Genomic DNA, 24,907 nt, shown 5'->3' with positions numbered 1-24,907 from the left:
GCCCACCTTTACGTCATCCGAATCGTTAGATTTCAGAACTTCACCTATTTCTATTCTATGAGCCATGACCGATGGCTTTGGATATCGCTCGCCAGGCGACTCCGGCCACGAGACTTGATAGCCCTGAGAGGAGCAGTGGAAGTATGGGAATGAGGCCACCTCGTTGTTGCCTAATATATTTCTTCAACTGTCGGGGGCATTTATGAAGTGACTTGTAAGCGAGGAAGAGGAGGATTTTTTTGTGTTTCTTCAAGTTTTTATGAAGTTCCGTCGAAAGTGGGATATTTCCACGTAGAATGTTCAGACAGATTTCCGAAAGGATTCGAATGCCGTCGCAGCTGAGCTCTTTAAGTAACTCTGCGCGGTGTGTCAGTTTGCTGGTGGCCAATACTTTGAGGAGCGTGAGATGTCTTCTAAGATCGGCGGTCATTTCGCGGGCGTAAACAGGAACTGCCGGTCCGGTCATGCGGTAAAATACCCGTTCGCAGGCTACGAGAGGGAGGTGTTTGCGAGTGAAGATCCACAACTAAATAACCGTGCGCCTTCTCCGTCGCCTGGTTATATGCGTCGAGAAAATAGGAGAGCCCCTGCTTCCCGAATACTTGACAGCACATCTCGACGAAGTTCTCCCGCTCGTGTGACGCCTCAAAGTGGAACAGCGCGGAGTTGATGCACCTGAGTCGCGCCATCTGGTGGCACGAGGTAAGCTTGGACTTATGAGATAAAGCCGCAGCAGGGTCGCTGCCGAGCGCGCCATCTGGCGGGCGCTAACGAAGGCTATGTTCAGCGGGCTTAGTCAGCCAATCAGTGGGCTTAGAACGGGCCAATCGGTAGACTTAAATTGGGGACGGCCAATCAGGGGGCTTAGAAAGTCTGGAAAATGTGGAGAGTGATCAGTAGGCTTAGAATGGGCCAGTTAATATAGCATAAAGGGGCTGAGCTATAGTCAACCAATCAATGATCAGTAGGCTTAGCACGGGCCATTCAGCGTGAACTGGGCGGAGCCAAGCCAACTAATTAGCATAAAGGAGCGGAGCTACGGTTAGCCAATCAAAGATCAGTAGGGTTAGCATGTGCCAATCAACGTGAAGTGGGCGCAGCTAATCGCAGCCAATCAGATGGCTTTGGATTTGGCTTGTGTTGGATTAGAACTGGATTATGGCTTAGAATTGGATTCGAATTGGATTAGAGAAAACTCTTGGCTATAGGACATATAATTATACTACTAACTAATTTTGCCTGCATTATACCAATTGAAACAAGGACTTTCATTTGACTGGAAGTTGTTTTTGCATTGAGTGCTCCTTTAACCAACAATCTCTTGGTTGTGTATTGATGACCAAAAGTTGTGGCGGTATAAGCAACAATCACTTTAAGAATGCCTTGGATGTGAAGGACAATGGACCTTACAAACTGACGTATGAGCAGAATTCTCTCATTATACGAAGCAGATTTTGCCTTGCGTTGGGTGTAACTTAAGAACGCCCTTTTTCAATAAATAATATTCTAACGTTCTCCTAAGAAATAAACATATTTCCCCCAGCAATGCTAAGATTGTACGATATTAAGCATGCTAGTCATTTTCGTGCGTGTACATTTCTAGTCCACTTGTCGTTTGTATTTTTATTACACATATAAAAGTTACACAACAAACATACGTGTTGACATGAATGCAATACAGTGTAGCTCAAATACTTTTTTATAGTTAACTGTAGTTGTAATTGAGTCATATGCAGTCAGGTCTGATGCTAAACTGCAGGTGTGGTGGCTGTCGAGATATGGTTACCGGGCGTGGCTTATGGAAGAACTTGTTTAACTGCCTCGTCGCTGTTACCTTCTTCCTCTCAGTAGATGACAATCCTGGGGGCTGTGAAACTTTTGGTATCCCGGTTGTCGTTTACTTAATTGTTCCCCGGCGTGGCTGTAACAGGTGTTCAACGAGCTGTGGTTGTGCACTGTTAGAAAAATTTATACCTTTTGGGGTATAAACGGCTTGTCCCAGGGCGCATACCTTTTGAGGTATAAACGCTATACCTTCCTCAAGGTATACTATCTTTATACCTCCCTGAAGGTATATTATTTGCACCTCAGGGTATAAAGATATACCTGCTTGAGGGTATATGTTGAAGACCTTGTGGGTATAATTGAAGAAAACGGTTCGATGTTTTTCAGCGTCATATCCGAGTGGCGGCTTCCCAGCGCAGCTTTCCACAAATATTGAAAAAAAAGGACCAAAGGAACGATAACAAAAAAAGAAAAAGAATACCTGGTGACTCTCGCGCACAAACTCACAAAGCATGGATGTGAATCGGAGAGGAAATAAATCAAGTAACAATTAGCATTAAATTGGAAACCACGAAGCAACACCAACAAATATTAGGAAGAATATCTCTAGGAGCAGTTAGCATTTGCTGGAGAACAGATACATATATACAACACACCGCGGCTACGCATGGTGGAGACCATCCTTCGCCCGGGAAGCAACTTAAGAAGTGAGGGCGTGTAAATTTATTTATTTTGGGATCAAACAGTTGGATTCCAGATGTCACTACCCAATATAATTAGAATGCTACTGTATTACTTACTATGTTTTTAAATTAACTTATTGTTTAACTGAGATGATATAGTCGCCGTCACAAATTAATGTGATCCCAGATGTTGCGGAAGAAAAGGTATACAAAACGCTGAAGGTATAATCGTAACATAGAAGTTCTTTTTTATACCCTCAGCTGCCGCGGAAGGTATAGAATCAGAGATCTATACCTTACACATGGTATAAACAGGGTATAAACAATGGTGATGAGGTATAAATGTCGTGCTCTAGACCTTATTTATACCTTTTATATACCTTTTCTTCTAACAGTGTGGTACCTTCATCCGGGGCCGGTCTTGCAGGTGTAGGAGGCAGATTCTTCACGCAATCTCCCTGGTAGCACACCCCAAACCTGCTTAGCTTGATCTGCAACACAGAATGTGAATTAGACGTTTGTGGTTTGTGGCACCGTGCCCTGCTGCGACGCTGAACGGTAAGGATGCTTACTATTATGAATGCTACTGGTCTATACAAGAATATGCCTTCTAGTCATCGCATGCACTATAGTACATATTAAAAAGTGAAACGAGAAGAAGCTTAAATGTCTGCCATCCTAATGCGCTTCCTTGGTCACTGCATGTCTTTCAGCATGCCGCGAAAGCCAAGGGAAAGTAGCTTGCACAGAATAAGTACTACGTTAGTGCTGTACTATACATATACGATACTACATTCAGACAGGAACTATCAACAAGGACACTGCGTAAACATTAAACATAATCTCCAAAGAGCATTGCCAGATGCAGGGTGAACACAGAGCACCATGCTTTATGCTGAACACAAAAGTCGATAATATGATGCCTTTGAAGCTAAGCATCCCATTCAGTCTTTTCAGTAGGGTCCACATAACTGACGTGAGTACAATGTGAGTGCGTGTGTAGCGCTCCTTTAGATGGTGAGCTTTTAAACTACAATACATCTGTAATAATATACCTATATTATAGTTTTGTCAATGAGGCATTCAATGGAATTTTTCCCCGTGTGACAGAATTTGGGAACGGAAAACGCGCTTACGAAGCCCGTCTGCGTGCGGTGGCCATGTGGAGGAAGTCGTAGGCTTCTACTTCTACACCATTTGGATGACAGAGTGTGCGGTTATATGGAAGAAGATTATAGACAAGAATATTTACATTATGTGGATTGCCTTTCTCCCAAATTGCCTACAACGCTTTCAGGTGACTAAGATTTGTCCTAAAATGATACTTTTCTCAAGCGAACAACGAAGTGACATTGAGGATCCATTGACTGAATCAATCAATTGCTTCAAACCAGCTTCATTAATAAATCTGTCTATCGAGATCCACTGTTCTTGCTGTGCGGTGTATTATCACTGAGTAACCAACTTTACAGAAACCTACGAGGAAAGCAGAGATTCGCATGCCTCGATATCCTCCCGTCACGTCAGCAGACCGGGTTGTGGAGTAGTCGTAATTCCCATTGGCACCCGAAAACTCGTCCGCGCCAAGCTACGTCACAAGTCCTGTGGTGAGCCCTCCCATCGGGACTACGTGACGTGACGTTCGACTTCCCTCGTCCACTTACACTATCGTTGAAGGAGTGGAGGGTTTGTAGAGGGTGTGCAAATCAGAGGCCCCTCTCTCTCGCGTGCTCTACGGGTTAGCCGTGTCCCTCGTTCACACTCATCTTATTTGTTGCACAACATGCCACTGCCAGCAACATCAAATTTATCGAGGCTATCTCACTGCTTCTTCGGAGCAAAAAGAAATCTTTTCCTGCCGTTTCCTGGTTCTGATTGTCGCCAAATATCGACACAACACGCAGGACACAGCGCAGCAGCAGTGACGTCATGAACGTGTATCCGACATACCGTTTATATGATATGTAATAGGATTTCAAAGGATGCTGTACTTACGATACATGGTGTGCCATTGTCTTCTATTCCGTAGTTTACGATGGACCATGCACATCGGTAACGGCAGCTCAGCACCCGATCGCTGGAAAACTAAGAAATAAAAGGGAACAGGTCTAATAATTTGTTCTGTCTTCTTCTACATTGGTAACAGTGCTATGGAAAACTATGGAACGTTTGAACCACCCTAGTGGAGTGTGGCCAGTTACGTGGCCAATCACGATCAATCCCGGGCCAGAGCTCGGACTTTTTCCTTTTACGAAGCCCGAGCAGAATGTAATCGATCATGACATACTGAGCATATTTATGGGTAAGTTAAAGTACTCCACATACCCATGTTGCGCGGAATGCCGGTTCGCATGTTATTCCATGGACACCTGTTCCTGAAAGGACATCGAGTTAGTAGGATAACGGTTAATAAAGAGAAAATTACTGTGTGCTGAAGTGCTAAGATTACAACGCTGAATATGCAGATATTGTTGGCAATCGAGTAGCCCGTCTTTCCAGTGTCGGGACTAATGTCTGCTCGTTTTCTGTATCTATAGTCTAATGTTGACATTTCTGAAACATGAATAAGGACTGAAGGTGTGTATGCGATGGAGATATTAGCCCAATTACATGCGTACGTGGTAATTTCCGTTACTGCTACCCTTTTCTTTCTTTTTTTTTTAAGTTGGCGCGCTTCAAACGTCACGCGACAACACGTGAGAGCCGTTCTAGTTTTACCAGATTTCACATAAACATTACGACTGGCCCTCACGAGAGATCTCTTGGCGAATCGATGGCGAGGTGATTCACTTAACGCGCCGCGTCACGAGTATCTCGGGGGGTGGGGGTGGGGAGTGCTCCGACTTGTCTGACTTCACAGCAAAACTGTGCCGACATTTGTCTTAAAGCGTCTCAGGAAAACCCAAACAGCCTACGCGGGACCGACAACGCCACGCAGTTCTATCACCACCACCACCAATTAACACGCGCTATACGGGACAACGACAAATTTAAGATCTCTTCCCATGTTCTGGCACAAATACGACAATGTGTTGATGTCGAGTTTCACTACAGCTAGTACTTGTACATCGGAACACGTTCAGATGCACTACAGGTTCAGAAAACGCAGGGAGTACTAAACCACGTTAGTCCTCTGACGTGGCTGACGTCACATTCTTGAGCCTGCATCAGACAGCTTCCTTTATCATAGCGTTTTTCCCGCCGCCTTCTGGGCTAAAAGGAGTCGCTAGTAATCTTGAGGTGGGTGATAAAAACGAATTGTCAAGGGTGGCTTGTATGTCCCATTGGCCGCACCCCACTACGTAATCATGTGACGGCATCACGCGACATAAGCATAAATGGTAGAACTGTCAGCCGCTAGCCGATACTGCAGAAGTGGTTATCTTCATGCTTAATGCTCGGGCTTCTTTCGCTTAATTCGCATACCTTATCATGTTTACGTGTTTCTCATCTGTTGTACTTTTTTCTTTCCTTCTGCATTTTTGTGTGTTTTGGTATTTCCGTTTCTGTATTGTTTTTTTATTGTTATTATGTTTTCATATTTCACTTAGAAGGTGTTTCACTTATAAGTGCGCCTCCATGCTCCATTCCCCATGTAATGCCCTTCCTAAGACTCCTTGGGGATGCCCTGAAATACATAATAAAGCTTTTGCTTGTCGGAGCTGCATCGACAAAAGTGTTCGTCGTACCTTTTGTGTCGGCTGTGATTGTTTTCTGGGTGGTGGTTTGGAGTTCACGTGCTCGCGTGCTCGTCAATGGCATCTCGGATGTGGCTTCCTCTTTCGGCAATCTGGTACTTGTGGATTGCTTCTTCGCTGTTGCCCATTGTCTTGTAGCGGGTGTAAATTCTGAGTGCTGCGAAACTGCAGGTGCCGTGGCTGTCAAAAACTGGTCACCCGGCGTGGCTGTGGAACTACTTGTAGACTGCCTCGTCGCTGTTTCCTTTTCACTTTCAGTAGATGTGAATTCTGGGTGCTGTGGAACTTCGGGTACGCTGGTGGTCGGTGAGGAGACCACCGATGCCCTGGTTGCAGTTCCCGCTGTACTGGATATACCGGTTGTTGCTTCTTCGAGGACCGGTGGTACTGGTGTAGGATGCAGATATAGCTCCAAGCAATGTCCCTGGTAGCACACTCCAAATTTGTTGCTCTCAATCTGCAAGGCAGAATGTGAGGCATACGTTTGTGTTTGGCGGCACCGTGTCTTGCTGATATGCTGAACGGTACGGATGCTTGCTATTGTGAATGCTACTGGTTAGCAGGGGCGGAATCAGACCCTCGCTTTTGGGGGGGGGGGGGCGGTTTCTTTGTCGGAGCGCGTAGTGGGGGAGGTGAGAGAGGGAAATCCAATGTATAAACTGACGTTCTGGGGGGCGATCGCCCAACCGCCCCCCCCCCCCCCTGGATCAGCCACTGGTGGTCAGTGATGAGTCGTTAGCGAATGATTCGCGTACACAGAACGAATCATTGGAGTGAATCGTGGGAACAGATTTTGCAAACGCACGTTCAGTCGTTCATGGTTCACTTTCTACACTCTTGAAACGCTCATTTCTAATAGAGGTATAAAATGTATATGGGTTTTTCGCTCTTAAAGGAAAAGGTATAGGATAACCTTTAACTAGCTAACCGAGCATTGCCACGGCATTGCACAATGTCGCGTTATACCACGATGTGGTTGCCCGTCAAGTTAGAAAATATGCCGAAAATACACAGAACTTAATTCTCAAATCTGCTTTTTCCCTGCACTGTGTACGCGGTAATGTTTGTACTCAGAGGTTTTTGAAATATGTTGTGACTGTTTCGTCTCGAGGCAGAAACCTGAAAGTATTTCACTGACACAGTGCACACAAAACCGTCATAAGGGTTACCTGTTTACGGGTTACATAGACATCATTGACATCGTGTAACTCCTGCGGGTGATCATGACGCTGCCTGCAACCGCTGGCCGCCAGAAAGTTCCGTCTAAGCTTGGTATCGATTACGTAACCTCTACAGCAGGTGTTATCCGTTTCCAGAGGTAACGTGAGGTAAGTGACCGTTTTAACCGTGTACCTTTCACTTTTAGAGGTAAAAACACATACATTTTTACCTCTGCTAGAACCGACTGTTTTGAGAGAGTAGTTCTCGGAGAAACAGCGAGACTAACCCCAGTCACGGTCGAGCGAATAAACAAAATAATCCGCTCTTGCGGTTCCCGCCGTTCCCTAAGCCAGCCCTAGCTTGGCTAACATCTCTACAAACCCATAATGAACAAGAACAAGAACAAGGTCCCGCGGCGCCGCAGCCGGATGAATCATCACTGAACTCTTTGAGTGCGGACGCCATCGATAGTCCTCCCAATCTCGAATGTGACATAGCTCTCTCTCCCCTATTAGCTCCACTATTGGCACCACGGATAACTGAGCCGTTCCTGACTGGCCGAGACCCCGGTTCCGAATGAGTCGGAGAACTGAACTGAATCGAAGATTCAAAGAACCGAAGAGCCAGAGCGAACCATTCATTCACGAACTCAATCGAAGAATCGATGAGTCGGAGAACCGCTCGCTCCCAAACAGCTCACCGACTCGAGAGTTATTCCTGCGGAGAACCCATTTGTTCACCCGTTTACTGGGTCACTGGTTCTTCAGTTCAGCGCGTTGAAGTCGAGCTTTGTGGTGGGCGTCGTATGCGTGGAAGTCTTAAGAATCGAAAGTCTGCTTTCTGAATTTTATTTTACATTTATTTTCGGCTTGCTCTCCGTATCGGTGGCGGTTGCAAGTTGCTTGTTGGGCGTACCGGAAAAATCCCTCCCTTCTATAGGCTAGTATGTGGATTGGCAGACATGCTTTCCAGGTGTTTCGTGAGAATACTCCGCAGCCTGCAGCTATTCAGCACGGCAGATTTTGCATTTTTTTATGGCAGTATTTTTCAAAATACAACAACAAATTTATTTTGAGATGACGGGTCGGGAGTTTAATCTCCAGGGGCGATACTCTTTCCCATTACTGGTTGTGATGTGGGGAATGAACTAATGAGCCCCTTCACAATAAGGGGCGAAATCCTGTCGTGTCCAAAAAGGTCAAAAGAGTTTTGGGGGCGGAGCGTTTATGGGCTGGATTTCGCCAGGGACCACGAAATTTTAAGAGAGGGAGGGAGAGAGAGAGAGAGGGGGGACGACATTCCAGCTGATAAAGCCACCCGGAGACAGAATACAGGACATTCTTTCGAGCTTTGTAAGCAAGCACCTGATCTGTATCAATTTGCAGATAAATGTGGACCGCCTTCGGATGAGCGAGATATATTTCAGCGGCGACGTACGGCTTTTCTGATCTTCTCTTGGTGCCAGTTGTGGAGGGGACAAACATTTGCAGTCAGTACAGGAAATGCCGTAAGACAAAGTCCCTGGATTGGGAAAAGTACCGCCATCCGGCAGATCTTGCCGCCTCGACCATGGATCTTTCATGGCGGTCGTATCACGCAAACCTATGCTGCGGCCGCCATTAAAGGTCCAAGGCGGGAAAGGGAAGGAAAAAGATGTCACTACTTTTCCCAATCCAGGAACTTTACGTAAAAGACCAATCTGTTATCTACAGACCCGCGTTTCTGTCCGCTCATCCGTCCTAAGGCCCTCTACCTGTACCATACCTCCCCTCCCGTGTGAACCTCACTAAAGGCTTTAAGGCACTCCTGTTTCTATCTTCAAAACAGTGTGAATGTGAGCTGCTGGCCTACTGCCACCTATGCCTTCGAAATCTCCGTCTCAGTGCCCTCACTGTTCAACCTTTTTGAATGTGCTAATGACATCACATCTTGCTATATGCCTACCGTTTTGGAATTGGAACTTGACTGTGACGTTGAAGTTTAGCTGTAAATCGAATATCCATTTGGCTCTCATCTATATTTTGGTATTGCCCCCCCCCCATCCCCGTTCCTTTTAAACCGCCCAATATTTTTCGTTCATTCAACACTTGTGGGCCATTACACAATCTGGGGTAATCGCCCTGCGACTTTCATCCAAAGTTGCTATGAACGCGGCACTCGCAGCTGGGTGCCATACATGGCCCGTTCATGGCGCACTCTGTCTGCGGAGTCATGTGGCACCAGCTTCTCTACTTTGAACGCCCTTTCGACGTCATGTTCCGCTCCTATGAGCTCGCTGATGATTTTTTTTTTTCGTGTTAGCGCCGCGAAGCAACTGCGGCTATGAGCGGGGTACAGACGTGGAGAGAGGATAGCAGGAAGGAGTGGGGGGGCACGGTGTTTGGTATGCGTCCAGGGCTGACTTGGGGGGTAACTGGGCCAACTTTCTTCTGGAAAGTCTTGGGAAAAATCTAGGGAAACCCCCAGACAACACAGCAGGTTTTTCTTCTTCGAATACCTGGATGGTTTCTGAAACTATGTGATCTCCCTGGGGGTGGGGAGCACCTGAAGCTCCATTTCTTTAAAGCTTCTGCGTCATTTCGAAGACGTGACTTGAACGTGCGACACCCCCCGACATGAGCGTCACTCTTCCCTTCAGCCTCTCATTTAAACACAGCAGGTGGTACGATTCCAACCCGCCCCCGTCCGGTTTTCAGCACGACCTTGCTACCCCCAATGAGTGATGACTTTCAGCACTGCTGCGAAAGACAGGAGCATCAGCAAGAACATGTAATTTCAGAATGTCATTTCTGAGAAAATTTCGATTTATTTTGTTTAATCCCTAATTAACACACGAGAAAGGAACACCTTCCGACGGGAGGATGCAAATGAGCAAGGAAATGCCATAGAACTTTACACAGTACGCAGAGGTACTTTACAAGATGAACTAATGGACATAGTGTTCATTAACGTAGGTTCCACAATTAGCTAGTTATCTTGTTATTGGTGAAATAAGCGGCCAGTTTCAATTATGGAGATGAGGCAAAGAACCCAGGAAACCTGTAGCAGAATTTCTTTTGAGAATTTGAGAAGTACAAGAAAAGTTACACAACTGAAAGAAGTGGGCTTTTGAAGCTCTAATATTATTTCAAAAAATTCCAAATTCCAAACAGAACCTACTCCCATCTTCTGATGCTGTTATGTTATACCTATCTCTCATGAAATTATAAGGCTCGAAGACAATCTACAGGACTAAGCAAATCAGTACTTGATCATTAATGATCAGTGCTAAGAAATTTTTTTCTTAAACCCCAGCCTGATTCGAATTTGGCGCCAGTACATACGTACATCCAGGTGCTCCGCATGTGGAGAGAAGGGAAAGCCAGTGACGTCATGGGGACACATGACCCAGTCACGTCACTGGCTCATGAGCGAATGAAGTGAGCTGATTGGAGTGAAGCTTCCTTGTGCTAATGGCTTTCCTTGCTGGCTGCGTGTCTTTCAGCATGCTGCGAACACCAAGAGAAAGTAATTTGCCGAGGAAGAGTGCCATCTTAATACTGAGCTATATAGGACACTACATTCAGACAGCGACTATCAACAAGGATGCTCCGTAAACGTTAAACCTAATCTATAAAGAGCAATGCCAGTTGCAGGGTCAACAAAGAGCGTTTTTGTGCCGAACACAAACTCGACAGTATACGGTGGTATCGCAGGTAGACCATCCATTAAGTATTCTCGTTAGCATAGGCGCCGACTGCGGGGGGGCGCGGGGGCCCTTGCCCCCCCCGGAACATGAACTAGTGGGGGCGCCGCCTCCCCCGGGAAGTCCCGCTAAGAGGCTGACACCAACCTTTGGGGCTCGGCGCGCCCAGGTCAAAAGAGCGAAGAGGCACCAACCCAAAAATGCATCTTGCAATTTGTAAAACATGTATCCGCCCACCATACTCATTATCACAGTAGAAGGTGAGGCGAAGAAACACAGAGGATGACACTACACAAAGCCTGAATTTCGCGCAAAGCAATCAGATCAATGAAACGAAGCAGTCGAAAAGGTACCAGCAGCTGCCAGTGTGGTGTAACGGTAGGATCTTCGGAACGCATATTCGTTGGGAGGGAGTTCAACTCCCGCTGCTCCATTTCATTGACCATATCCATTATATTGCGCGCATTTCGGGTCAAACACCGAGGATTCAATACATTTTGTCCATTTTGCACTCAGTTTTCAAAGGCATAATGCCTTCAGTTGTGCACATGTTCACTGTTTATGTTCTCTCTGTTTTTTCTTTTGTTTGTTTTTTCTGTTCTTCCTTCCTCTTATTTCTATACCAGTTCTGCATACATCATAGGATCCCGCCAGAGTGTGTGATTCTTCAGCTTTAGTTTTGTGTTCTTCATTTTTCTTTTCCTTTTCTTTCCTTCTTTTCGTTTTCTTATTTTCATTGCCTCTTTTGACTTCGCCCTTTCACTTTTTTTTTTGGAATAACAAGCCGACATCCATTTGGCTTACCTTTCCTTTTTTTGGCTTAATAAACATACCCCCCCCCCCCCACCGCCACAGAGCGCCCTTGCCCCCTCCGGGAAAATGAAAACTCTTCGCCTCTGCTCGTTAGTGTCCACAAAACCGATGCGAGCGCAACGTGTGTAGTGTACCTCTAAGTGGTGAGTGTTTAGACTATAATAGACCTGTAATAAATATAGTATAATACATGTAATATAGTTTTGGCCATGAGGGCATTCCATAAACTTTCTCCCACTCCCACTGTGAGGAAATTTAGGAACGTTAAGCGCGCTTAGCAAGCACGTCCCCGTGAGGTTGGCATGCGGAGGACGCCGCAGGGTTCTAATATACTATATAATAGTATATGCGCGTGGCGCAGACATAGTAGGTTATGTTTCTTCCAAAGATGCAGGCAAAACCATTTCAGGTGATTGAGATGTGTTCTCCAATGATACTTTATCTCAAACAAACAACGAGGTGACTGACTGAATCAGTTAATTTCTCGAAAACCGCTTCATTAATGAAGCAGTCACACATTGGCTACGGAAAACTCGTCCGCTACTGCTACCTTGGCTACGGAAAACTCGTCCGCTACTGCTACCGTCCGGCCATGCAAGGCTACGTCACAAGTCACCTGGTCTGCCCTTCCATCTGGACTGCGACCGTCACGGAGTGACGTTAGACTTCCCTCGTTCGCTTTCGCTCACTTTGAAGGGGTGGAGGGTTTGCAGAGGATGTGCACATCAGACGCCCCTGTCTCTCGCGCGCTCTACAGGTTAGCTGTGTCCCTCGTTCTTTAATAAAAGGTCATCTTCGTTGTTGCACAACATGCAGGAGCCAAAAACATAAAATTTATCGAGGCTATGTCGCTGCTCCTTCAGAGTAAAAGGAAGTCCTTTCCTGCCGTTTCCTGGTTCGGTTTGCCGTCATAATCGGAACAACATGAAGAACACAACGAAGCAGCAGTGACGTCATGGGCATGCATCTGGGCATACCGTCCATATGATATTAATAATATTAACGATTTCAAAGGATGTTGTACTTACGATACACGGTGTGCCATTGTCTTCCATTCCGTGGATATTCACGAACGAGTTGGGCCCTTTACATCGGTAACTGCACTGCTCCGCACGACCGCCCTTAAACTAAGAAATAAAAGAAAACACGTCTAATAATTTGTTCTCTGTTTTCTTGCTTTGATAACAGCACTGTATAGAACATTATGACATCTTTCAAGCACCCTGGTGGAGTGCGGCCAATCCCGCGCCACAGTTCGGCGGTGACTGTTTCCCTTGACGGAGCCCGAGTGGAACGTAATCAGTAATGACCTACTAAGAGGATTTGTGTGTAAGTTAAAGTAGGCGCCATACCCATCTTGCGTTAAATTCCGGTACGCATGTTATTCCATGGACACCTGTTCCTGAAAGAAAGAGTACATCGAATGAGTGGGGTAACGGTTAACAAAGGGAAGATTGGTCTGTGCTGAGATTACAACACAGTAGAATGCAGATAATATTGGCCCGTAGGAGAGTAACCCGTCCTGCCAGAGTTGGGGCTAATGTTTCCTCGTTTTCTGTATCTAACTACTAAGTTTATTTTGTGATTATGCTTGGGGAGTTTCATTTTCTGTATCTATAGTCTAATCTTGCCAACACATTTCTGATAATAAGGAGAGGGGGTGCATAAACGGTGCAAATATTAGGCCAATTGCATTCGTTCTTGAAAATACACACTTAAAAATGATGGTGATGGTGGTGGTGGTGGTGGTGATGGCGATAGGGCTTGCCGCACTTAAAAATGAACTTCACGGCATAGCACGCTCCCAGCCAACCAACATCCTGAACGACATCCTTCTCGCTTGATTGCTTCGCGCGTTCAACTTAGCGCCACGAGACATCTGAACGTGTCGTTGAGGCTTACGAAACTATGGCGGGCGTTCTAGCCCGCCATACGAAACGAGCAACTTTATCGATGCTTCGCTGTGGTCACAGTCTGTGCTCCTCGTCAAGCTTCTTCTTTGTGGCTATTGTGCACGTTACGAGCGCTCACATGTTGTGATGTCACCGCCCTGGGCAAAGAGCAGGTGTTCGTGGTGATGGTGAAAGGGCTCGCCGTTGTAGACCCCACATAGGTGGGAACGTCACGTAATGACGCAATGGGGATGTGCGTCCTGGGCCGACTTCTAAGGGAACTGTGCGGACATATGTCTCAAAGCGTCTGAAGAAAGCCCAGGAAAAACCCCAGCTGGCCACGCAAGCTGGTAGAGCGAAGAGCAGGCTGCCTTTTTCACCGACCAATATTCTTCTTCTCTTAACTGGGTGTTTGCTGGAGCTATGTGGTTACTTCAAATGTTGCCTGCAGCTCTATTTCTTGTTGGTGGTATAGGCCGTGATATCCACGGAAAAGTCTTTAGCATGTGCCAGTCTTGAGTAAACTCTTGAGCGAGTGTCACGCTTGAGTGTTTTATTTGTCGCGATAGCTCGCATTCTCATGCTCTCATATATGCTCGTTCCAATAATGTTATCGTGACGTTACACGTAAGGTTTCTCTGCGTAGTGTGGCGACATGTTGCACGTACAGTGCTGGACAAAAGTTTACGGAACGCGCGAGGGGCGTATTTTCTCTGGGCAGAGACACAATAGCGGCGAGCGGAAGCGAGCGAGCCCACTCGTTCAGAGGGATGAAAGAGTGCGCTTGTGGCGACCCATCGTGGTATAGTGGTAACCTTGCTTTTGAGTGTGACGAACGCGAAAATGGTTTCGTTTTCGGTCTACTGCACCGAGCGCGAGTGGCTATCGCGGGAAGGAAGTCTCTCCGCTATCGGAGAGATAACAGGGCGCTAAGATGAATTGAGGCGACAACGGGCTGTAGTGCCTAGCTCTTTTGTTTTTTTATTATACAAAAACACAAGAAAAGAGCGTGTACCCTTGAACACACACACACAAAAAGGAGGCGGCGGAGACGATACTGCCTCAATACTTTGTCGGCCCCCCTTTCGCAGCAATAACGGAGGCCATGCGCACAGGAAGGGAAGCGTATAGTCGACGGACAAGGTCCACGTCTTCACGTAGCAAGGACCACTCTACTTCTATAAATTCCCAGAGTGCGTCCTTGCTCCTTGCAGGCGTCCGTCTCTTGCGCATCCTATTCTTCAGGCTGCCCCAGACGTTTTCAATGATGTTTAAGTCCGGGCTCTGCGCAGGCCATGTCAGCTGCATTAAGCTGAGGTCGTCGAGTAGGCGTTGGACAGTTTTACTACGATGGACGGAGCTGCCATCGTGCTGGAAATGGTACCACCCATCCGGGAACGGCCCGTCCAGAGCATAGGGGAGCAGCGTCCTCTCGATGACCTCTGCGTAGGCCATGGAATTGAAGCGCCCTTCCAGTCGTCCCAAAGGCCCGAGTCCGTCGTACGACAGGGCGCCCCAGATGCTCACCGTGTGCCGGCCACTGGACAACACTCTATGGACATACTGGGGCAGGTATCTAGCAAAGGTGGAGAAAGTATGAGGTCGTGCATAATAAAATGAAAATGATTAGGGATACTGAATAGGTATACCTGCAGTTCGGAGGTCGCCAGACCCGCCTGGACTGGCACCAACGCGTACTAAATGTGGCCTCGTCGCTGAAGATTACGCTGTGCCAGCGGTTGTCGTCCCAGTCCATGTGGTCGAGGGCAAACTGGAGCCTGGCTTCTTCGTGGTCAGCCTTGAGGAGGGGCTTCTGTACAGCAACACCAGATTGAAGGCCAAGGGCCTTGAGGCGGCGCTGAACAGTTTTGGCCGACGCCCCTGGGCCCAGTTCCCGCTTGATGTCCGTCGACGTGAAGAATGGCTCGACGGCAACTATTTGCTGGTCCTCCTCCGTGGTGGTGGCCGGTGGTCTTCCACTTCTCGGGGCATCTTCCAGGCGCCCTCTTCGCGATAAACGCGGACAATGCGATTAGCCGACGAAAGGGAACACCCAAGACGGCTGGCAATCGCTCTTTGGGACAGTCCAGTCAGTGACAACGTGATGACTTCTCGTCTTCGCTCGATGTCGCGTTTATCGCGAATAGGGCCGCCTGGAAGATGCTCCGAGAAGTGGAAGACCGCCAGCCACCACCACGGAGGAGGACCATAGCAGCAAATAGTTGCCGTAAGTGCCGTCGAGCCATTCTTCACGTCGACGGACATCAAGCGGGAACTGGGCTTAGGGGCGTCGACCAAAACAGCGCCACCTCAAGGCCCTTGGCCTTCAATCTGGTGTTGCTGTACAGAAGCCCCTCCTCAAGGCTGACCACGAAGAAGCCAGGCTCCAGTTTGCCCTCGACCACATGGACTGGGACGACAACCGCTGGCACAGCGTAATCTCCAGCGACGAGGCCACATTTAGTACGCGTTGGTGCCAGTCCAGGCGGGTCTGGCGGCCTCCGAACTGCAGGTATACCTATTCAGTATCCCCAATCATTTTCATTTTATTATGCACGACCTCATACTTTCTCCACCTTTGCTAGATACCTGCCCCAGTATGTCCATAGAGTGTTGTCTAGTGGCCGGCACACGGTGAGCGTCTGGGGCGCCCTGTCGTACTACGGACTCGGGCCTTTAGGACGACTGGAAGGGCGCTTCAATTCCATGGCCTACGCAGAGGTCATCGAGAGGACGCTGCTCCCCTATGCTCTGGACGGGCCGTTCCCGGATGGATGCTACCATTTCCAGCACGATGGCAGCTCCGTCCATCGTAGTAAAACTGTCCAACGCCTACTCGACGACCTCCGCTTAATGCAGCTGACATGGCCTGCGCAGAGCCCGGACTTAAACATCATTGAAAACGTCTGGGGCTGCCTGAAGAATAGGATGCGCAAGAGACGGACGCCTGCAAGGAGCAAGGACGCACTCTGGGAATTTATAGAAGCAGAGTGGTCTTTGCTACGTGAAGACGTGGACCTTGTCCGTCGACTATACGCTTCCCTTCCTGTGCGCATGGCCTCCGTTATTGCTGTGAAAGGGGGGCCGACAAAGTATTGAGACAGTATCGTCTCCCCCGCCTCCATTTTCCTTGTGTGTGTGTTCAAGGGTACACGCTCTTTTCTTGTTTTTGTCTAATAAAAAAAGAAAAAAGCTAGGCACTACAGCCCGTTGTCGCCTCAATTCATCTTAGCGCCCTGTTATCTCTCCGATAGCGGTAAGACTTCCTTCCCGTGATAGCCACTCGCGCTCTGTGCAGTAGACCGAAAAACGAAACCATTTTGGCGTTCGTTACACTCAGAAGCAAGGTTACCACTACTACCACGATGGGTCGCCACATGCGCACTCTTTCATCCCTCTGAACGAGTGGGCTCGCCCGCTTCCGCTCGCCGCTAGGGTATCTCTGCCCAGAGAAAATACGCCGCTCGCGCGTTCCGTAAACTTTTGTCCAGCACTGTACCCCAGGATAGGACCGCGGACAATTTGGACCACCTGGGGTTCTTTTGCCGTGCGCCGGAAATCTCCAACACACGGTGCTCGAAGCAATATTTACCTCCCTCACATTGCTACCGCCCTCGGCCGGGATCGAACCCGCGATCTTGAGCTCAGAAGCCAGCACGTTACTGACTGAGCTACCGAGGACGGTCATGCTCGTTCCGTTCCAATGTTCGTTCAGTTCATTCCCATCATCTTCTTCTTCTTCCGACACACTATATTGCTCGCTAGTCGTGCAAAGATAATGAACAAATAAGTGTGTTACTGTACGTATAACCGTCCAGTAATACACAAAAATTGCATATTCCTACCACGGCGATGATAGTGGGTGAGAATGATATGAAGTATGACACGAGAAGTAGTGTGTGCCGAGTTCTAGGGGACATGGGAGTCCGAGGCCAGAAGACGTAGTGGCATCTGTAGTATCAGAAGAAGAAAGAGGAGGGTGAGGAGGGTGCTGCTCTTTCTCCTAAGCGTGAACACTTAATTGTTTGATTACCTCTATGTAAGTTTTTCCTTCAAGCGTGGAAATGCAACGCGCAGCCTTACTGTCAGGCTTCAAAAACAGCAGTACCCTTTTTTACCACCAGTACCCTTTTATACCACTTATGCAGTACATAATTAGCACAAAAAGGCGTACAAGGCGCACAAAAGGCGATGTCATTCGGGATGATGGTTGGCTAGGAGCGTGCTATGCGGTGAAGTTCACCTTGAAGAGTGTGAATCTGACAGCTTCCCTTTATCATAGTGTTCTCCCTGCCTGCCTCCGGCCTGCAAAATGTCGCAAGTAATTTTAAGGTGGGTGATGAAAACGAATTGTCGAGCGTGGCTAGCATTTTACCGGACCGCACCACACTACCTAATCACGTGATATAAGCAGAAATGTTAGAAGTGCCAGTCGCGAGCCGATACACTGCACAAGTGGTTATCTTGACGGTCTGAACCATCGAATAATTCGCGAATTTGCTAGGCGGACGTTTAGGAAATATTTGGCGAGGCTCTAATTTCGCAGTGCATGTTCCGTGCTATTGTACTATTTAGGAGACGGTTGTCTCCAGCCCGTGGCGGAGCGATCTCCTATCGGTAATGTCGCGCATGAAGGAACTATACCAATACCTTCCCCGAGGTGACGCCGCTCTCAACTGCTCTCCCTCGCAGACGCCGCCGAGTATGCGATGGTTCTCTCTCCACAGGTGGCGGTGCGTGGCCTCCCCTCGGAGACCGTATTGGTATAGTTCCTCCGTGTGCGACGTCGCCGATAAAGGACTGCTCGACCACGGGCTGGAGATTACTTATTCGAGATTAGTGAGATTGGAGATTACTTAGATTACTTATTATTACACATATTCGTCTTATAGAGCTTCATAACTGGCCTATTCCATTCCCGTTTCATTCGTCCGCGTGGCGCCTCGTCTAGGAAGAGTAGACGCCGCAGCGCGTGCGCGGGGCGGTAGCTCACAAGGACAACTGCGTTTGAACGTGTTAAAAAGACGCTGAAAGTATACTTACTATACGTCCTCGTCTGACTGCTAGATGAAAATTTACAAAATCCATGATATGGACGCGTGATGATGATACCAATGTGCCTTCGTTCGGGGATTGACAGGAACTCTTATGCTGACTTCTTTTACGCACGAACCGTTTTGTTACGAACCGGTTACCGCTATTATTTTTACTGTTCTTCTCCGGTTCGGGTTCAACAGTGTCATGAAAATTTCGGTTCGGGTTGGGTTCCGACAAAAATAACGGTTCGGGTTCGGTTTAACAATATTGTGATACGCACCATGCTTGGAAGGAACATCTGTTCTGTGCAGGAGTACTGGTAAGACTGTACGCGAGATAACTGACGCATTTTGTATTCACGGAAAGGGGTGCATTGTATCAGCGCCCCATCCCTTGCGTTGATTGATCTAGAAAAATAGTTTCTAAGCGTGGAGTGTGGGATTTTATACAACCATGTCCCTGACATCCATGACAGTACAATGGAGCTCATCCGAGTCGCAGTGCACCAACACCTGAGACTGCGCCAGGATAACTGTGTTTGCCTGTGCTATTTTTGATAACACGCAAACCCTTCCTTGATGAACTTGACGTTGACGAATAAGCACACATTAACGAGTCACGGACCAGGGGGAAGGATGAGATGATGTTAGAATGTGCGTGGAATCGATGTCCAGTAATGCAAATGCTGCAAAAATGCTAAGATAGTGCTACAACTAATTGCACTCAAAGGGTCCCTTCGCCTTAGTGAAACTGTATTTGAGCAAAATACTATTTCGTATACTTTTCTACCATTCTCAACAGCATTTCGCGGGACTCTAAAGTAGCAGAAAAGTGACCATCGCAAAATAGGAAAGAAGCAAAATATGTATTTATCTGTGTTTTACGCACAGTTAAGTTATTGACAGCACAACCTAGCTGAATGTTTCTAGGGAACTTACCAAATGCAATGCAAGCGGCAAGCAGGATAAGCGGCTTGAAACTGGTATTCATCCTGATCAGCGCCGGTGCAAGGACAGAATGACCTCCGTGTTTGCAGTATCTGTTGTCCGCAGCGACACCCCGACTCTTTCTCATCCTTCCCCCACCAGTTGATGCAATGCAAGTTGATCAACACAAGGCTTACCACGCAGTGTCTTATCTCGCTCTCGAAAAGAGAATGGCTTCTCTGGGAGTTGATAGGTAACGATTTACACAATTGAGCACTTGTTCAGATAAGCCTATTCGTGAAGCGCAAAAGAACAGGGAAGGCGAGAGAAGACAACACGAGGCGCACTTCCAACAGTTTAATGAAAGAAACGAAGCGCCCACCCCCTCCCCCAAATTCGACCTTGGCGTACGCCACAGAAATAACAACTCTTTATCAGACAAACTGTTAGACGGGATGCTCACACACTGGCCCAAGCAGCACAATGTACTGAAAGCCGAGTGCAATGGGGGAACGGGTAGGTGGAAGGCCTTGAGCAGACCCGTGGAACTAAAGATCATCGATAAGACACATACCGTCCACCCCCATTGCACTTGACTTTCAGTACATTGTGCTGCCTGGGGGTGTTTCGACTGATTGAATTCTTTCCGCCCCAATTATCTCCCGAGTTAGTTGGTTCTGATGAGAAGCATGTTAATACGCTCCCGAAATACGTTTGCATTGCCAACCACCCTTGCCTACCCCCTTTCACATTACCTTTATGCTCCATTAAACGAACATTCACGCAACGGCCAATATGGTCTATATAGTGTCTCCCACACGTGAGAGGAAACCTGCATACCACATTCGTGGCACACTCAACAAACGGATCCTTATGCTTGCCCGCACACCCGTACCTGTGGTTTCGCTGCTTGTCTACCTCGCCAAAATCCGCAGCAAGCTTCCTTGGAGAGACTATATCTACATTGACTCTAGTTGCTACCTTCTTGAGGTTGTGTGATACCTTATGCATATAGGGAATCGCAATCGGCCCCTCACTATCAGAAGGGGGCACTAGAGCACTGCACGGGCCTAATTTTCAGGCCCGGCCCAAGCCCGGCTGCTACGGCCCGCACCCGGTTCTCTCCCGACGTCTTCTCCAGATTTCCAGCCCGGGCCCAGCCCGTACCCGACTGTTTCCATTCTCAGGCCCGGTCCCAGCCCACCTCTACTCTATGTCTTCTCGAGGCCGGGAGGTGTATTTAGATTTACTTATTATTTAGATTTATTGCATATTTAGATTGCTTGGACAATTGTTTCGTTTGAGGAACTGTCGTGTTCGTCACTAAGGATGATCTTGACTGAGCTTTGCAGTGCCAGCCTGTTCGAACTTTCGAGGATTGTGCGTTCGACGTTTGGAGGACTGTCTGATGCATCGGATGGGTTGTGTGTCCGTGCAACCTGTGCTCCATATGTGTGTGTTGGAATTAGTGAACCGTCTATGCTTTCCATTCGGCAAACGATGATGTACTGGATGCAATTTAAAGGTATGTGCAAGCCAATAAAATTTGGTGTTTCATGTTCGATGTCCTTGGAGCATTTTCTTCTTTTCTTTCTTCTTCTTCTTCTTTTTTTTTTTTTTTTTTTTTGCGAAGCCTGGCAGTAATTTTGCTGTTAGGGAACTCGAAAGGCACAATATCTCGCGTATTAATGGGTACAAGTAACCCTTCAATACGTCCGGTACACTGTGGCTCCTGGCGTTAGCAGGGATGTCGTACCAGTTGTTTCAGGGGGCACAGGGCACCTCCAGCTTTCGCAGGCACCGCGTGCCTCTTGAAGCGCGAAAAAGCTCGTCTAATTATTTTTTGGTTATTCTTGAAATTCTGAATACTAGGCGACATCCCTGTGAATACAACGACGTTCCCACAGGACATTCTACATGCAATTGTTCAGACGATCTGCGACTGCACATGTTTAACGTGAATGGGTGTCATCATGTGGCTAACATTTATGTTCTTACTTCCAGATGAATCCATTGCACAGTAGATTTGTTTTACAGGCGTTTCCTCTAGGCCTGCCAGAGGCTTCCAATAATAGTTTCCACACGACAAAGCGGACTGGAGTTTACCGGTTCTCAAATGGCATTGGTATGTCATGTTAGCAGCAGAGCCACCATTATTGCAGGCTGTTCCACGCGCGGGAATGCTTTTCATTCCTTTAAGTCGGTGCCTGCGAAGCAAAAAAAAAAAAAAAAGACAAGAACAACAATAAGATGAAATTATAGATGTTCATGTCAAGGGGCCAGCGTGCGCGTAAGAGCCACAACGTCCATGTGCGATAACCATAGGGTTCCGGAGTTGTCAGAGTTTTATTTTTTGCCCTATTCGGAGGGTGATTTTTCGGATCTGATTACTTTTGAGACTTAGAGTTGTTTGACTGAGCCAATATTGGAAACTAAAAAAAAAGAAAGAAAGAAAACGGCTGAGAAACGACACACTCACAAGAAGACTGAACAATGGGCGAACGCTTGAGGCAACAACACAAGACTTCAGCATTCGCCCAGTGCGCAGGCTTATTTACTATGGAGGTTGTCCATCGGCTTGCCTGCATGTATGCCGTTTTGTCAATATTACTCACAAGAAGCGCGCAGAGCTGCCTTTAAAAGCGTTTGTTGTTACATATGCAACATGACTTGTCGGCAGCGACATCCGTATCGCGATCACCTGACGAGGTGTACAGCTTGCTGCAAAGTTAACTTGAACGCGACAAAGGCTGGCGGGGCAGTTGGAGAGCGACGCTTATCGGCGCTAAGTAGAACTGTAGGGAAAGAGCGTTGTTGGCCATCCCACTCATGTTTGGGGGTGCGTGTCGAGAAGGGCGGCTCGGTGGTTGGGGGTTGCTCTTCAACTGACCCGCCGGCAGTCGCGGCGTTAGTGCTAACGTTGCAGCAAGCTGTACATCTCGAAATCCGGACATGTTCTGACACAGTCCTCAAGGCAGCATACGCTTGTGGCTTCTTGTAGCATCGTAGTGGCTGCGCCACCAAGACATTTTTTTTTAATGTAATTTCCGTTCCCTTGTCCACTTTGACGATAAATTCGAAGGAGAATGCTATACCTTCACCTTCTCCAAGTAGACCTGGGAAACGGCCCAAACGACGTCAAAATGCCCTTGTGTCCGACCCCCTCCCTCTCATACCACCCGATAAGAGCCACTGAATAAGGCACCCTATTCAGTGACTCCAATATCGAGGTTCCTATAGGGCAGGATATAGTTAACTCTTATTACACGGGTGCCTCGCGGCTTGTTAAGCGAAAGGGACCACTGCGCAGTGGACTTTGATCACGTGAGCCAATTTGTCTTGTTGGTTCGAGGCAAACGCAAACGAACCCTGTTAACCGGTCATCAGGACATTTGTTAAGCGAAAGAGACCGCTGCTTTGTTGAGTTGATTTTCAGGTATTTTCTGAAACGTCCGAAAACCCGGAATCCCGGCCCATAACATACTCTGTGATTGCAGAGAGTGACAAACGGACAATACCGAAACCCCATCAATGAATCACGATGAATACACACAGTATTTATCTCAATTGCTTCTTCGGGATTGGAATTGTGGGGTGCTGGTCATGCAAACATTGCAATTCTGTGTAAGCTACACCCTTCTAGGCCTACCACCTAAGCTACACCCTTCAGCATACCGTCTTAAAAGCTCGTTGGGCATACCATGAATGTTCAGTGCCTTCTTTACGTCAAGGTTTAGTAACAGGGAGAATATTCGGGTGGCAGAAAATACAACGTTCGGTAAGGGAACTTGGAACATGTAATTCACATGACAAAAGGGAAGGCAGCACAACCATTGTCTTGAGTAAAGAGAGAGACAAAGTACCCGTTCAAACAGCAAGCAGTTTTGGCTTTATCTTCCGAAATATGTCGGTCACCACCAACCTCTCGATGGATGGTTTTTGCGGGGAGAGTAATCGCCAAAGCTTTGACTGACTGTCCAGCAAGAAACGCGTGAAGGTCTCTTTGAAGAACGTACGTATACCTTCCTATGCGAATTTCGTTTTTTAATGAGCGACTTAAAGAAGATATCTATTGTCTTTTTGCATCGGAAGGTACAGCCCTAAAAACGATTTATCTTTTGTTTCATAAATAAGATTCTTCTTGCATCATGCAGCATCTCAAGTGGTGTGCTATCATTATGAGGATGTCGATAAAAGGCTTAAGAACATGCGTGCATACATACGTATGTGCATGCGCGCGCGCGCGCGGACCTTCACTCCGTCGTCTGTATCCTACCATCCCTAGATTTGAGTTCACACGTAATGTCCTTCGCGTCGTCCCAAACATAAAATTGATTATTCATCTTCAATTTATTAAACTGCAACATAACTCTATCACCATTCTGTCTATTTACAGCGATACTTTCCCACAGTTTTCTTCTTACGCCCCCATCCGATGCGAATTTCGTTGTAATGAACGACTTAAAGACGATATCTGTTGTCTTTTTGCATCAGAAGGTGCAGCCCTAAAGACGGTTTAACCTTCGTTTCATATGTAAGATTCTTCTTGTAACCCATGCATCATACCAACTTAATTTTGCGGGCTTTCAGTGGCGCGTACTGAGTCCAACATGTAGGATAACATACGCAAAGTAGTCCCATAATTCATCAGCTGACAACTTTGGTTCATTACACAGTAACATAACTCATTGCCATGCTATCTAAAATGCATTCATTCAATGCTCGACTAAAATCGTACACTCGTGACATGTTATCCGTCACGTTACACCTCGTATCAAAGCTTGTTTTGAAAACGACCATCGAGTGGCCTGATATGCCCTCTAATACCTCGTATAACGAATTCTGGTTAACAATGTCGAGCGACACTATAACCAGGACAAGCATCGAACCTAACCATGTTGCTACGTGGCCTTGCAACTAATTTCACCATCTCATGCAGATACATGCTGAACGAAGTACTCAACATTATTTCTGAACACGTGCTCCCTGGCTTTACTGAACATAGCGTATTCCAATGTATACCTGCATGGTTAAGGTCACCAGCAAATATTACAGACTCGCTTTTCAAGGATAACAGGGAACCATGCAGCATATCAAGTGGCATCATTATCAGTGGTATCATTATCAGGTGGTCAGTTAAAGGCTCCAAGAACAATCGTTGGTGAAAAAGATAGCAACCTAACCCGGATAGATTCCGTGCGCGGTACATCTAAAAATAGGACATAGC

The 24,907-nt window shown here is 47.2% G+C and overlaps 1 protein-coding gene across 7 annotated transcripts; it reads right to left on the bottom strand.

The window, feature by feature from the left end:
• Positions 1–1,603: 1,603 nt before the first annotated feature.
• On the bottom strand, positions 1,604–19,870 carry LOC135388290 (uncharacterized). Of its 7 annotated transcripts, none has more exons than XM_064617730.1 (8): positions 19,693–19,870; positions 13,178–13,227; positions 12,854–12,952; positions 6,158–6,623; positions 4,794–4,843; positions 4,464–4,553; positions 2,838–2,959; positions 1,604–1,921 (listed from the first exon to the last, which is right to left on the bottom strand). In XM_064617730.1, the coding sequence occupies exons 1-8, from the start codon at positions 19,826–19,828 to the stop codon at positions 1,831–1,833; spliced, it is 1,104 nt and encodes a 367-aa protein (XP_064473800.1). In that variant the 5' UTR covers positions 19,829–19,870; the 3' UTR covers positions 1,604–1,830. The 7 variants fall into 7 exon arrangements, with proteins under 7 accessions (XP_064473800.1, XP_064473801.1, XP_064473802.1 ...); XM_064617731.1 differs by having other exon boundaries at positions 1,604–1,955; positions 2,872–2,959; positions 19,693–19,869; XM_064617732.1 differs by having other exon boundaries at positions 1,815–1,955; positions 19,693–19,869.
• Positions 19,871–24,907: the final 5,037 nt, after the last annotated feature.

The sequence above is a fragment of the Ornithodoros turicata genome, chromosome 3 (assembly GCF_037126465.1).
Source record: "Ornithodoros turicata isolate Travis chromosome 3, ASM3712646v1, whole genome shotgun sequence".
NCBI classification, from domain to species: domain Eukaryota; kingdom Metazoa; phylum Arthropoda; class Arachnida; order Ixodida; family Argasidae; genus Ornithodoros; species Ornithodoros turicata.
Note: the sequence above shows the minus strand (reverse complement) of the source record. Positions and strands in the feature narration are given on the sequence as shown.

Coding starts and splice junctions, on each gene's coding strand:
- LOC135388290 (XM_064617730.1), bottom strand. CDS start 19,828: ATGAGAAAGAGTCGGGGTGTCGCTGCGGACAACAGATACTGCAAACAC. Junction 13,228..19,692: donor TGCCGCTTGCATTGCATTTG/GTAAGTTCCCTA, acceptor TCTTTCTTTCAG/GAACAGGTGTCCATGGAATA. Junction 2,960..4,463: donor ACAATGGCACACCATGTATC/GTAAGTACAGCA, acceptor TCTGTGTTGCAG/ATCAAGCTAAGCAGGTTTGG.